General features: G+C 43.7%; 2 protein-coding genes and 2 pseudogenes across 2 annotated transcripts; 2 read left to right on the top strand and 2 right to left on the bottom strand.

Annotated features, from left to right (window-relative positions):
- Positions 1 to 4,315: 4,315 nt before the first annotated feature.
- LOC133897791 (lysine-specific demethylase JMJ32-like) lies at positions 4,316 to 6,115 on the top strand (annotated as a pseudogene).
- Positions 6,116 to 6,164: 49 nt separating this feature from the next.
- On the bottom strand, positions 6,165 to 7,238 carry LOC133897792 (uncharacterized). Its single transcript, XM_062338615.1, has one exon. It carries the CDS (start codon positions 6,821 to 6,823, stop codon positions 6,410 to 6,412), a length of 414 nt encoding a protein of 137 aa, XP_062194599.1. The 5' UTR covers positions 6,824 to 7,238; the 3' UTR covers positions 6,165 to 6,409.
- LOC133897014 (lysine-specific demethylase JMJ32-like) lies at positions 7,077 to 8,493 on the top strand (annotated as a pseudogene).
- Positions 8,494 to 9,241: 748 nt separating this feature from the next.
- Positions 9,242 to 15,325, bottom strand: LOC133897411 (ATP phosphoribosyltransferase, chloroplastic-like). Its single transcript, XM_062338141.1, has 12 exons — positions 14,968 to 15,325; positions 14,798 to 14,857; positions 13,072 to 13,185; positions 12,560 to 12,625; positions 12,364 to 12,471; positions 12,204 to 12,287; positions 11,630 to 11,731; positions 11,358 to 11,471; positions 11,202 to 11,282; positions 10,225 to 10,344; positions 9,737 to 9,843; positions 9,242 to 9,647 (listed from the first exon to the last, which is right to left on the bottom strand). Exons 1-11 carry the CDS (start codon positions 15,226 to 15,228, stop codon positions 9,748 to 9,750), a joined length of 1,206 nt encoding a protein of 401 aa, XP_062194125.1. The 5' UTR covers positions 15,229 to 15,325; the 3' UTR covers positions 9,242 to 9,647; positions 9,737 to 9,747.
- Positions 15,326 to 15,685: the final 360 nt, after the last annotated feature.

The raw sequence follows: 15,685 nt of genomic DNA, 5'->3' as shown, positions 1-15,685 counted from the left end.
ACCTTTATCTAAAAGCTAGCATACAAATATTTGATGGTTGTCCGGGGATCGACTTTGTCTTGCAAAATAATGGAAAAAGGCAGGTAAGGATTTCATCAGCAAGACAGCGAGGTTACACTCATTTGTGGTACACCGCAATGGGGCAGCATGGCACCTCATTATCACCTCGGCAAAACCAGCGTAGATCATTGTTACCAAAAGTTGAACGATCACATGGCAGCTAATTCAAGGGCGGTCCACCCCAAGAATTGTGCAAAAATGCTTTGATTTCGCATAGTGAAGTGAAATATACAAACTTGTGGCAATCCAAAGTACAAGTTCATTTCTACAAGTGCTCTTATTTCTTCTCCAGCTTGCTTTGATGTTTTATACGTTGGCGATATACAAGAACTTATAGAAATTTCACGAGAAACAATCAAATTCCAAAAAAGTTTTAAAAAAAATTATGCGTGTCAAACAGCGCTATAGATACAAATTAAGTAATCTAAGGTAACTACTGACTCTTTTTAGTTTAACTAATTATATTAATTTTCTAAAATTTTACTTAATTTGAAAAACATATTGTTATTAATTAAATTAAAGAGAGTTAGTGCATACTCTTGTATTCACCGGTTTACACCTCTAGCCCTTCTGATCATCGGCGATAGCGGCAGCAGAGAATGCAAGAGGTGGGCAGCTTTCTTTTCATGAGATTTTAGCAAGTTACAAGAGCCACTCGAACTTCTTCTTCTTTTTGTGTATGTCGTTTTCCTTGCTCTATGCTCGGCCATTTAGATGTCGAGATGATATGGAAAATGACGAGAAGCTTTCGCCTTTCGTACATCCACCATGGCCATTAGGATGGTCTGATCGGTGACTCATCACCGAGAAAATCGACATGGCCGGCTGTCAGTGTGGGCCCGCGCACATATCCGCTCGGATCTCCCGTCGCATCAACTTTATCACGGCGTTTGTGCGTGTGTTGCGTGCTTTTGAGTTTTCATCTCAAACCTAAGCAGTTGAAATTGTTTTTGAAAATTATTTCTCAAATAGGAAGACATTAGTTCCTCCTTGGCATTCTTGTTTGTGAAATAGTAATATTATCGGTGTAAAAAATAAGTGATGCCCTATCATAAAGTCCACATCAGCAAATTCTAGCTGACAATTGATATTATCAAGACTATGACCCAACTGCGTGACCAGTCCCCTGGTCGAAGAAGAAAACCCCATGATCAACCATTGTTGGTCGCGGGGTAGGTACTCAATTAATCCGTCTAATCTCATTTAATGATATCCATTTAAGTATTTTTCTTCTCCAGATATCTCCTCTCAACGAGCAAATTGTGATCGGCGCAGAGGTGCAGTGCTCTACGGGGTGGCCTTGCAGACATATGTGATATTATTGGGCAGATGGGATAGGGTCTGGAGGACGGCCAGGCAAGTGGGATGTTCTCATAGGAGAGCGTGCGGCGCGTGGTGACGGGAGCAAGGCATACCGGTCGATCAGAGCAGGGCGAACATGCCTATCCTTTGTTATCATAGGCTAGGAGTAGTTGGTTCCGTCAGTCTTAGTTCGGTCTCAGGTTTTTTTATGATCTGTTTGTATATATCTGTCTCCTACTATATAAAAGAAGGATGATCGGGATTGAAAGGAACAGAATTTATTCTGTAACAAGTTCATCTAAACCATAAAAAATACATATGACGTATGACTCTTATTCCATATGAATCTAGATAATTTCTTGTGTTTTTAAGTTTCTTTTGACACATATTTATCAAAAATATTGATCACACACACATCATTCAGTACACTCTGAAAATATTATCAGAGATTAACTCCAACAAATACCATTTAATGTTGAATAAAAAGCATCCAGACATGAGTGAGTTTCTACTACAATAAAGAAAGTTTACTCGAGAAGTAGCGTTACGGGCATTACCAAAACTTAGACAATGTTCGATGACACGGTAAGTACATGAATTAAAAGGCCAAGTTCACATGGAAAAAATGGTTGCAACAGCAAAAACTTTGGTTGAAGCCACATACGTCGCCATGGAATTGCTGGCCACAGAGACAAGTTAGCATAATTAGAGGCCATGACCCGGAACCTGATGGTGACGTGGCACCAGAGCTAGGGGCGGTGGACAGGACCCCACCCACAGTCCTCTTGGAACAGTACGGAGTACTTTCCACTTTGTGATGACGTGGGATGCCGCCATACACGTGTGTCCATGTCATCTTACGAACACTAGCAATTGAATGGTCTGACGTGTCAGTGAGTGTGACCAAATTCTTATGATCAGAGAGAGATGATCTACAGGAACAACAAGCCAAATTTGCGTAGGATTGAGAAGGATTATGAGCTGTTTCGTGTTTGGGGTTACTTTTGAGCAAGACTAATTTATCCTAACTGCATCTGGTGCAAGTAAGTTGTACTGGAACTTTTGAGCAAAATTTGTCGAGTAGTTTGAACGAAGAACATGCGTGTGGTGTTCAAAAGTTGGATCTCGTCAGCTTCATGCTGTTTCGCAGTCAATAGAAGCTCTCAGTCTCTAACAATATTTTTTATAGATGAGAAAGGAGAAAAAGAAAAAAAAAACAGGAGGAAGAGGACAACATATAGGGATGAGCTCTCTACCTAATTTCTCTGTATCCACCACTGACCAAGTATAGTACACATGTTGTTCTATGTAATTGATCAAAGGTACTACTTCTTTGCAAATAAACACATAAAAAAACCCAACTATTCCCAACAGAAGTGAATGTAGGTTACTATTACCACCATTTACTCTTAACATCCAACGAACAACTGTTGCTTGAAATGTGAATTGATCTCTAGAGCTGCTACCTAATCTTTTACACATTGTTCTCGACATCGAAACGGTCCCCATTTACACACCTTCGACTATTTACTTTTTCTAATTTTACATCAGCAGAATTCACAATAAAAACAATGAAAAAAAAGTTTTCGACATCGGTTGTGCCGATATCGTTTCCTGAAGAAAGGAGGTGGTGTCAAGTACTGAGCTAGCTCTATCAGCAAGGACCATGAACAGACGCAGCACCGACACGTCCGCCATTGCAGGCGCAACCTAGTAACCACTAGCCTGTGATTGGACGTGCATGAGCTCACTGTAAGCAGGTCATGCCACGACTCCATGAGACCATAACCAATTAGAGATTCCCATAGGCTTTTGCAAACAAATGGATGCAACAAAAATACTACTGGTTCCCAGTGCCTGATGAGAGGGCATGTACTCTAGCTCTGCTACATCTCGATCAATCGCCATGGGCGCAACGTTCTATCGAGCACCGACAACGCATTGTCAGGATATGGAATGTTTATTCTTGCAGCCATGTCGAATTGTCGATAAACGAGAGTTCTTCGACTAATGATTGAGCTAGATATTTTTGCCATTGGGATTATAAATTTCTAAGTTATAAAAGGTCGACGAGGTAGATGATATCAAGCAATGTGAGCAAATGCTTGCATACGCGTAGTAGTTGGAAAACAAAGGTTTAGTAGTAGGTCTTGCATGGCGCCGTTGACGTGTGTGGGCAGAGAAAAACTGATTTCAAAACTGCTATTCAAGTTGACATGCAAAAGATAGTCTCAGTGACTTCACACTTGCTATAGAGGTTGACATATGGACCTTTTTTTTTTGCAATTTGATGACTGGGTTACAACCTTCTATAGAAAACTAGTGAACGTGGCAAAAACCACTATCATGTTTGTGCCACGTCAGCTAAAATCACTTTCAAATGGAGTTACGGGATAAATTGTCTAATTTTTTATAGTTGATGGTGTGCTATATCTGATTTTTTTGTTCTTAGAGAAAAATGAGACTACCGTAAGAGTTGAGGGGATCAAATACACTTCTTCCACTTCGCATTCATGCGCTTCAACAACAGTGGATTCAGAATTATAGTTAAAGGTGATTCAATTTAATATAATTTAACATGCTAATATAATTAAGTCTAAAATTTACCTTAAAAGAAATTTACACGTCTATATATAGATCTTAAACTGATGTAAATTTTCAAAATGGTCCACGGCTCACTGTGCCACCCAGTTTGATCCACCATTGCCGCTTCAATCATTGTGTACTTTCAAAAGGTTGCATGAGTAAAAGATCCAAATAGCAAATGAGTGCAATCTCATCTCCCTTGGACCCTTTCCTCCAAAGACAAAGACCAGTTTTTGGGCCATGTCCAAGCCCTACAAATCCCAAAAAAGTCGGGCCCATACATGGCCCCAAACGGAAAACTCGCCCAGCCCACCAGTCACGCCTGCCATTGAACCGCCGCTTGCTGCACGAGGTGGCACCGCCGCCGCCGCCGCGCAGCCGCCAGAATTGGCAGAACTAACGAGCAGCCAGAGCACGCCGCGGCGCCCGTGTCAGGCTGGCGCCGCAACGCACCAATGGAGCGCGCGGTGCGGGAGCTGTGGGTCGAGTCCCGAGACCTGCTGGGCCTCCACTCCCCGTCCCCTGACGCCGCCGACGCCTCCGCCGTGCCGCGTGTCGACCTGCCCCCCGACGCCGCTCGCCTTCCTCCGCGACCACGTCTCCCTGGGCCGCCCGCTTCTCGTCTCCGCTGCGGCTACACGCCACTGGCCCGCCGCGTCCCTCTGGCCTACAGCCTCCTACCTCACCGACGCGCTCCGCTCCACCGCCGTCTCCCTCCACCTCACCCCCAACGGCCGCGCCGACGCCCTGGCCCCACACCCGCAGCTTCCCGACTCCAGGTGCTTCGCATCCGCGCACGTCCGCCGCGTCGACTTCCCCACCGCCGTGCGGCTCATCAGGCGCTCGGTTCCGGCCGCGGGCCTGGTGGCGTACGCGCAGCAGCAGGACGATTGCCTCCGCGGGGAGTACGCGGCGGTGGCCGGCGACGTGGACTCGCACGTGCCCTGGGCCAGCGAGGCGCTTGGCTGCCTCCCTGAGGCCGTCAACCTCTGGATCGGCAACTCCCACTCCGTCACCTCCTTCCACAAGGACCACTACGACAACATCTACGTTGTCGTCTCCGGCGAGAAGCACTTCCTCCTCCTGCCCCCTACCGAGCACCACCGCCTCTACGTCCGCGACTACCCCGCCGCCCACTACGTCGCGGAGCAGGGAGGAGAGGGGGAGCTGAGGCTTAAGCTGGAGATGGAAGAACCCGAGAGGCTCGTGCCGTGGAGCAGCGTTGACCCCTACCTGCCTTCTCAGGTGTCATCCTTCCCGCTCTACTTCGAGGGGCTGAGGCCGATACATTGCACGGTCCGCGCCGGCGAGATGCTCTACTTGCCGAGCATGTGGTTTCACCATGTCAGCCAGAGCCCCGAGCCAAACGGGCTCACCATCGCAGTTTGACATCAAGTATGCTTACTTCAACTTCTTGAGGTCGCTGGAGATCGACGATGGTTGGCCGAACAAGACTGGTGCTTTGGTAGGTGATTTCGAGGAGAAGAACGATTGAGTTGGTGAATTGTGGTTGCATTCGATTCTGGATGGATGCAGTAAGGCCAGTATGAGCAGGATATTGCTCAGTTTTTTTGGACATCATCTAACAGTTCCTCAATGTTCGGAAGTAGATGCTCGGTGCAAGTATCTCGATTGCCTGCCGTGTATGTCGTACAAATTTGCAGGGCCAAATAGCTTATCAGGTTTGATTTGGTTGCAGATTGAACATTTTGATGGCAATTTTTCAAATGTTTATTCAGGCATGGGAAGGTGAATTCTGCCCATGCTTATTCAGTTATTCTCCGATGGTCATGCCTTACATTCTGCATTTCTAAAAATGTCATCTCATGCAAATTATGCATGTTTCAGTGCGAGTTGGATCAGAAGGAAAGCAGAATTTCAAGCGAAGATCTCTTCTGAATCTGGCAGTGTTAGTGCCTGATGTCATAAACTTGCTGCCAGCTCTACATTGCACATAGATATTGTCTTTAGTTCTTTTATTTATGACATAATTTTCTTAGCTTTAATTCATACACATGATATGTTGAATTGATATCTGCTTCTGCTAACTTGAGCCAATTTGTGGTAATTTTATTCTCCCGGATGACCGTTCTGAAATTCACTCGGAACATATTTTGTTTACCTGTTCTCATCATGATAAATATATTATCATCCAGATTACTGAAAACAGAACACGGAATGCATCCGATTACTGAACACAGAATCCTCACACTCCAGATTCCAAAACTGCCACTTTTATTTCCACATGTAGGCTTTCACAAGCATAGCCACACAACATTTCCATTTGTTTAACTAGCTTGTGTGGTTTATGAACTACAGCATTATAACTTTTGGGCTTCTGCCGTATCCCACTAAATAAGCACGAGCAACTAGCAATGAAATAGCTCCAATCAAGTACAAGAATGGCAATATAAAATTAGAAATCGTAGACGTGTGACAAAATTGCTGCAAAACTGTTGCTTCAAGCTGCTTTGGCCAGCTCCCTGTCCACAGCCACCTTCAGGAAGCTGCCTTCCTCGACCACCATCTGCACCGGCAGGAACCCGATGCCGTTGGCGACGGCGAGCATCACCTCCTTCATCTCGGCCCGGAACTCCTCCACGTCCACCGTGCCGTTGCCGTCCCGGTCGAACTGCGCAAACAGGCCACGGTACAGCTCCACAAGCTCGTCGGGGCTCATGGCGGCCTCATCGACGCCGAAGTGCTTCTCAAGAACTCTGAGGCTCATGAGCTCCTTGGCCATCTCCGAGTACGAGAGCAGGCCATCACGGTTGGTGTCGAGGGCCACGAACCGGCCGTCCACGGAGGAGTTGAAGGCGCCCTCGTCCTCGACGAAGCTCCGGATGGTCTTGCCGTCAAGGATTTCTACACTCATGTTGCTGGTTCGCGGAGTGCGGTTGATGTTCTTGCTGGTTTGGTTTGAGGATGGTTGAAGCTGGCCTGGTGAGTGCTGCTTATATACAAGCTAGTTTGCAGCTGGTTTTTTTCATGCGGGTCATATGCTATGGGCATTGGGCATTCAGTGCAGTGCTGCCAACCGGCTACGTCGTGGTGGAGGAGCCTATGGTTTTAGGAGAAGGTTGTTGTGGGCAAAATGCCGAAACCAAGGGGAGATGTAGCTGTCAAAGATGAAGGTCGCGCTGAACATTGACTTTATGTTCTACGCGTCCTTCGCCCTTGAGATATGTTTCGTGTCAGGCGGACGCCGCAGCGCCAGTAGAGCGCGTTGTGCGCGCTGGAACTGTGGGCGGAGTCCCGCGATCTGCTGGGCGTCCACTCCCCGTCCCGGACGACGACGACGCCACCATCGTGTCGTGCCGCACGCCGACCTGCCCCCGACGCCGCTCACCTTCCTCTGCCACCCGTCACTCTGAGTAGTTCTTAGAGTATGTTAAGATTCGGAGTGATGAATAATCTATAAAAAAAGAAACAAATGTATGACTAATCAGAACATTTATACTAATAAAAAAACAGATAGTGTAACTGATTAAACTATAGTACTGTTGTATTCTATCGAAAGATTTAGACTAATAAATAAACCGTAAAAAATCATCTAACTGAAGCAAACGTATAACTACTCGAAGTATTTATACACCATAAAAAATCCGAAAAGTGTGACCTATTAAACTATAGTACTATCGTATTTCACATTTTAATTTTCAGTATTTCCGTTAGTTTGATTTAAGATTGGTGAGGACGGTGCAAATAGTAGATGGGCACGTTGCGGAAATTTCCCTTCCGCTCATACTCATCGACGCGCTCCGCTCCACCGCCGTCTCCCTCCACCTCACCCCCGACGCCCGCGCCGACGCGCTCGCCCCGCACCCGCGGCTTCCGCGCGCCTCCAAGTGCTTCGCGTCCGCGCACGACCGCCGCGTCGACTTCCCCACCGCCGTGCGGCTCATCAGGGGCTCCGACCCGGCCGCGGGCCTGGTCGTGTACGCACAGCAGCAGGACGACTGCCTCCGCGGGGAGTACGCGGCGGTGGCCGGCGACGTGGACGCGCACGTGCCCTGGGCCAGCGAGGCGCACGTCGCCGGAGGAGGTGGCCGCGCAGGCGTCGTCGTTCCCGCTCTACTTCAACGGGCCGGCGCCGATACGGTGCACGGTGCAGGCCGGCGAGATTCTTTACGTGCCGAGCATGTGGTTTCACCATGTCAGCCAGAGCCCAGGACCGAACGTGCTCACTATTGCCGTGAACTACTGGTATGACATGCAGTTTGACATCAAGTATGCCTACTTCAACTTCTTGAGATCGCTGGAGATCCACGATTGTTCATCGGACAAAAACGGTGCTTTGGAAGGTGATCTTGAGGAGAAAGATTGAGGTGACGAACTGTCATTGCCAGTACATCTGGTTTCTGATCAACACAATGATGCCAGTGTATGTAAAGCTGGGCTCGGTTTCCTGTGGTCACCTTCTGATAGTTCGTCAAGCTTATGATATTTCATATATATAGATATATGTGTTGTATTGTAAAAATCCGATGGAAACGAATTATCCTATTTTTAGATCAAATTATCTATATTTTACTAGGTTCATTACCTCTAGCCTAGACTAATACTATGAAATAGAGTATGCATTATATCTATCTATACAATGTAATATTTTGAATTATACTATTAGCTATTGTCTATTATATGATGTTTATTTGATGAAAATTATAGTATTTCTATGTGCTAGTGTGTATGCCTCTTACGTGTATAAAAAAATAGAAATAGCTCTTAGTTTCTTTTTCTTATAATTGAACCATATGATAGGCATATATTATTTTATATCTACTTGTGTATAAGCTAAATCTGTTTGGACTCTTTTAATCTTTCATTGTTTTTTGAAAAAATGACGATGACTTATGACAGTACCCTAAGTGAGATTTTAACTATATATATGAATCCTCATACTCACCAAAGATTGTCTCAATGAAGATAATTGATGGCTTCAAAATAGAGATGAAACTCACACAATCTTAATACTAACCAGCATAATTGCTATCACACTATCTATTGCTTGCATGACCATATGCGCAAATAATATCTGACTATTTTAGTTTATTTTTAGTCCAACTCTAACTCCGAAACAATCTGTATTCGAATTTGTATCTACAATATCCTCTCCCAACTCTAAATCCGACAAAAAAATAATATGAATATGGTAAAAACATTATCCATACAAATCTAATCTATTTTTACCTTACCGAGGCTAATTAGACCTTAAGATGGTAGACTGCGAGACTACGATAGTGAGAAAAGACTAAAAATATATAAATAATTTGTTAAATCAAAGTGCAACACATAATTATTAAATTTTAATAACTAATGATATAAACAACGTATATAGTCCACGTTTTGTGAAAAAATTAAATGTACATTTGTACACCCTTTCCCAGGTGTGCCCGCCCACGGATGGCATGCATCATATACTCCGACGACAGGCAGGTGGACACGAATGTTGTAGCAGGTGGGATCAAGGGAGGAGACGAACCTGACCGGCTTTCTTTATTTCAGCACCGCAGCAGGCGAGGTCAGGCACAACAAACACACACACCCAACAACACGGTTCCCCCAACTGTATCAACAAGTACATCAGCGGATGGTCCAACAGATGCCTAGAGTATAAACAGCTGAGCACAAAACACGACGGTACAGACCAAAACTTCTTGAAGCGGTACATGACAGACGTCCCACATGATAGCTCACTTCTGCATATGGTGGATTCAGATACTTCAGCAGGGGCAAATTAATGCGGTGCTAAAACAGAGAACATTGTAGAAGAGACCAAAAGCTTTACCTTCCACCATGTTACAACCCCAGCTCCAAGAGAAGATTGCGCCACCTTGGTGTCTCCTCGTCAAATATGTAAGTCAGCTTTGTTACCAAGACTCCGCTGCCACCAATCTGCAGTTCCAAGTCCATGGATACAGGTATCAATATCGCATGTTTCATTAACAACAAGAACCATAGAGGTTCAGAAAATAAGGCCTAATAAGAGCTCAAACAAGTTGGTACACTGTGCTGTGTGCAGAAGAAAAGAACAAAAAGCGTTTCTTTTTCTTATTGGAGTAGAGGAAAAGCTCCGTGCTTTCAGCTGCTAGAAATGAAGCTTTAAACATGATTTAAAATCCTAAAACCCATCGCTTCTGGATAAGGATAAATACTTTTAAATTTTATTTAGGGTAGTTATTGGAGAACATTTGTGGGACATCTCCTTCAATCGCAACATTTGTGGGACATCTTATATGAGTTAAAATGAAGATAAGGATGAGGTAAGAGTCTTACAGATCTCAGTTGCTGAATAGACTTGTAAAGCAACTTTTGTGGAACAACTACATTAATAGCATAGTATTCCACAGCAACTTTGCCATCACGTCTGCAATAGACGGGACTTATAGTCGGGCCCTGTTCACATCAACATGGAGTAATGAAATCATAAGCATGAGTTAGAAATATAAGAATTAAACCTCAATATTTCAACAATAAGAATTCAACATCAATTTTCAAACTACTGCAGTTTCACTTAGATCATGACCAATTTCACTCCGTTAATTATATAATTAGAATGATGTTAATATGCCTTCCAAGAGAGATGACAGATATTATGTCACAGCCAGCGGAAGGGCGTCGTGAACGAAGGAAGTAGCGGTGGAGGGAAGGAGGGTTTTGAGGAGGTCGCAGAGCCAAGCGCTTGAACTTGGGCGGCGTTGTGGTGTTGCGCTTAGGGACAAGGCTCGGGGTAGGGTGGTTTCGGGGTTTTCTCTTCTTGCTAGATCAAATGAATCCGGTGGCATTATATAGCCCCAGTGCCTAACAATTCAAACTAACCAATTCTTATCTCTAACCAAATCTAATTTATCTCTAACTAATCAATCTGAAGAAGCCGTTGGGACTCCTTGTGCCTGCGCCTGTACTGCTGCCCCCACATGACATATTACATATTATATATAATTAGAATAACGTTAACAGGACCCGCTACTTTCACTCCAAAGGGCTAGAAGTTTCCTAATTAGAATAATGTTAACAGGACCCGCTACTTTCACTCCAAAGGGCTAGAAGTTTCCTCATCAATCAAGAAAAAGAAAGAGAATGAAATATTTTAATCCTTATTGGTGGGGAAAATTTAAATGATGCTACATATGATGAATACAGCTCTATTTTAAAACATAAAGATAATCATTCCACCACAAAATTACACATGATTCATGGCCAGATTTTAGACAATAATGTTTGTTGCTAGTTTGAATATTCCTAATTATTACCTGTAATCCACATATTGATGTTTGGCTAAGAACTCTCTCTCCCACTTCTTCTGCACTATTGCCCCTCATGTTTGCTGTGACCTTATATGATAATGAAAAGTACAATAAGTTAAGCAATAAAACTTGTATAATCATGTAAGCTATATAAAGACTTACCATCAGCTCCGCAGTCGCTGTGAGGTGAGCCTCTAATCTTTCAAGCAACTCATGAGTAATCTCCAACACACCTTTACGTTTGTGAAGAGACCTCCTACTTGCTACAAGAGTGGCCTGCATAGAATTCGATATCATATGAAACAAACACAACTTTTCTCTTTGACAAAAGAAGCGTCAATTGGAAGTTGGAAATATTGCCTGAGGGTGTGTGCGTGCACGCGTGAGCGTGTGCCTGTGCGGGCGGGCACGTGCATGTGAGAGAGGAGGCTTACCTGGCTTTCCAAAACTACTCCACCTTCAATTTCCTTCAAATTATTCTCACGCAAGGTCGTTCCGCTACTCACAAGATCCACGATAGCATCAGCCATACCCATCTTCACAGGGGAAAAGGAAATTAGCAACATGCATTAACCTTGATAGCCTCTTGATTAGATTATGGCACAGCTCATAAGCTAGCAAAAAGACTATAGGCACACATTCCAGTATACATTACAATAGTTAAAAACAAACTGTTGTTCATTACAATGTGAAGAGTTAAAGTTCATACAGATTCATGCCAGTCATATCATAATATACTAGAGCAAGAACAAAAAAAAGGTACAGAACACGTCAGCAGTACACATAATAATATGCAGCATCCTAATTTGTTGAAAGAAATGACTAATATGATACTAGAAAACATTGGCAGTTAGTTTCTCGCAAGATCTAAATTTAAGCACTATAGTGGAACAGAAATGGGCACCATTCACTATTGCACCATCCAAATTCCAAATAACTACATGAAAAAAGAAAAGGTGGAATCGCAAAGAAACAGAAGGAAATAAAATGAAAAGAGAGCAATCTCACAGGAGGATATGACTCAAGGGCTCCATCAGCAGATAAAAAGTGAACATGCTTAAAACCATTCTCTTCCAAGAACTTAGCGCCTATCTGCAGCACAATAGCATAACTTGGGTCAATGATCAGCAAACCTGTGTTCACAAACAGCTTGGGTCAATGATCATACATATCCAAATCCTGTAACAACACGCAGTGGTCTTTCTTCTGTCCATTCAGGCATCTTTGCCAAATCCTCCAGAGTATTTATGTTTTCAAAAATGCCTTCCTTAGGTACCTGGTCACACGATTGACTGCTTCAGATATAAACTTCAATTAGGGATATCAAGACTATTACCCATGAATGAGCTTGGATAACCCCATACCGCAAGGGACAACCGACAGTGTCCAAACTCAAGAGCATCATGAACAACTACTAAATCAGCATTTCCCTGCCACATGAAATCTCAAATAAGTGCAAGCATTGATCAGATAAAGGCTCTGTAAAAAAAAAACACGCAAAGAACATTGTGAATTCAATTAGCAGAAATTTGTACTCCCTCTGTTTCATAATAAAGTCCACAACCATCATGCTCGCAAACTAAGGAGGCACTAAGTCTAAGGGTACGTTAGTGAGAAACAACCACACATGCCCCTATTTAACTGCATGCTAGAAACACTTAACCCCTTTCACATTATTAGATAGGGGTAGAAGGTGGAAATATTGCAATAATTACACTCTTATTTTCATCCGTGGACTAATGCTGAAATGGTGACTTCCAAGTAAAAGGAGCTATATTGTGGAATGGAGGAAGTATTAGATATTACCGAAACATCTAAGATTAAAGGCATGCACAAACAGAGCCAAAAGATTTAACAGGATGCCTCAGAAACTTACCTTCCCGTACTCACTGACCATGTCAAAACCCACAATACCAAGATCAAGATCCCCTGACTGCAGTTTACGAACAATATCTTTAGGCCTTTGAAACCAAACCTCCAAGTTTGGAATCTGCAAAAAGATGAAAAGATAGCAACACACCGGATTAGAACTAAGCGTGAATTTTACTGCCACTATCTATCGCTCACTCCGTTCCTCAGTATGTGTCAAAGCAGCTGTTAGCAAATTGCAACAGACCAATGAGGTACTATAAAGTTGAAGAAACGGGAAAATGAAGTAAAGCTGCACGTGCTACCAGTGTATCACTAATTCACTATTAAATGAATATACTCATACTGGCCATTCAACCTTTTATCTCAAACTTATAATAATTGGAGAGAAAAATACAAGAACTATATCGATCGTTTAGTCAATGGACAAATATTGCGAAATTATGCTCCATAGTAAGGCTGACAGATTGTGAGTGAGGGGCAGTATATAACTAAAACATGGATGCATGGATTCATTTTGAGAAGAGAAGCCCACATTAATCAGAAGGGGAGAAAAAAGAATACATGGACCCAGGCCGGACCGTTGGACATTAATTACTTGTAGGCAGATACTATAATTTCACAATACACATTGCTCCATTGTAGTATGAAGTCTTAATACATACATCTATAAATCAGATGTTAGGGTTCAATGTTCTTACGTATAAATCCAACTCTACAGATAATAGGTTGTATAAGCTTTGCATGCAAACAGGGATGTGAGAGTGCTCTAATAGAGACTTTTAAGTAGCCAACAAAAACCTTCTTGATTCTTCAATTTAAAAGATACTCGAAATTGTTGATAAACCACTTGGTCTTAAATCTAACTTTTTGTAGGACATATGCATGTTCTGCATCTCACGTATGTTTGCTATGCAAAATGACGAATATCGGAGGAATTGTATCTAGATGCACAATAGAGATGGTCTGGTGCCATGGACTTTGACATCATTTTCTTTGATTAGTACAAAACAGAAGGAGAAAAGTACAAAGAATAACAGTGTTGCTAAGCAAACCAATCTTAAGAAACAGAACAAATGTCTTGCTGGAAAACATCTTGACAGATGCAACAAATTGGCGTTCCTCTAACAATCCTGAAATATTCAATTAAGAAACGAAAAAAAAAGGCCGGCCTCAATGATTGGTGATTCGGCAATTACCAGAGCACATGACTAGAACAACTAGAACTCTAGCCTGAGTGACATGTTATTTATCAATTCACATGCAGGACTTCAACAAAGCTAACAAATATGGTCTGTTTCTCAACAACCACGTTCAATAAACCTACCATAACACCACAGCTTCAAACACAAAATTTGACTCGATCATAAGATGAGCTGCCTATCAAGTTGTCAAGCCTTCGCTCACTAGTGTAGGGACAATAGATATCATGTAACATTTCTTTGGCATTGCTTCTACCAAACATCAAACAGGCCTTGCATATAACCAACAATACCACAGTAGCAATTCCCTCTTGCTAAGCCTAAGTGTTAAGCTTATCTAGCAACCTATCTTAAAAACAAACCATGGGAGAGGAAAGCTACACTGTTCTTAAACCCCACAATCCTACCAGTGTGGCAGCAACTAAAGGCTTACTGATTCAACACCAACTCACAGCAAGTCAGCAACTGCCCACCTCCCAGCCAAATCAAATAGACGGTAATGCAGAGAGACCATAGGGCTGTAAACCTCACCAGCGGGATATCCGCAGTGTATTGCCGCGGGTTGAGCTGCCTTACCGACAATTGGCAACTCTGCACCATCAAGCACAAACAGCACGACCGCAAACAAATCAGCAAAACAATTATATAATTCAAAATTGCAAACCAAGCAACGGAAGCAGAATAGGGGAGAAGCACGATACCTTGAGGAGGCTTAGGGTTTGCTCGGCCATCCGCCCCTTGCTGGGGAGCCCGATACGGACGACGGTGCGGTCCGCAACCAGGGGAGCCACCGCCGCTGCCGGTTTAGCAGAGACAGCTGTCGCCGATGCTGACGCCCGCGGGGCGAGAACGCGGGTCCTCGCCGCCGGCGAGAGGCGGAGTCGGAGGCTGGAATGTGGCGAAGGCGACTGGGATAACGGGAGGGCCGTGAGCGTAAGCTGCGTCGCCGTCATCGCCGACATTTTTGGGTGGAAGGAGGCTAGCGGCGGGTGCGGCGGCGGCGGAGCGGGCGAGCAACCGACCTCAAGATACGGTGTGATGTGGGCCCCACATGACGGTACGGGATGAGGATGAGCACGTGGGTGTTGGGCTGGGCCCAGATTAGGACGTGGGGTATTAGCTCTTATGTTGGGCTGGGCTTAGTGGGCTTTGCAGATATGTTGTAAATGGGCCTTACACTTTTTATTTTGAAAAGAAAACGAGACTGAAAGAATCAAAAAAGGAAATAACGAAATTCCTATTAAACTCGGCTAATTATTTTTGCAAAACATGAATTAAGAGATTGATTGACATAATTTTAGAGAGTTATGTTTGTTTACTCATATCCACTATTTTAGTCTGATATGATAGATACAAATATACATTTTCAGCTAGCTTGGTAGATACAGACTCATACAGACGAGCTCACTGGTTAGTGTC

This window comes from Phragmites australis, chromosome 17 (assembly GCF_958298935.1).
Source record: "Phragmites australis chromosome 17, lpPhrAust1.1, whole genome shotgun sequence".
In the NCBI taxonomy this organism is placed as follows: Eukaryota; Viridiplantae; Streptophyta; class Magnoliopsida; order Poales; family Poaceae; genus Phragmites; species Phragmites australis.
The sequence above is the reverse complement of the archived record's forward strand: the minus strand, read 5'-3'. Positions and strand labels throughout refer to the sequence as shown.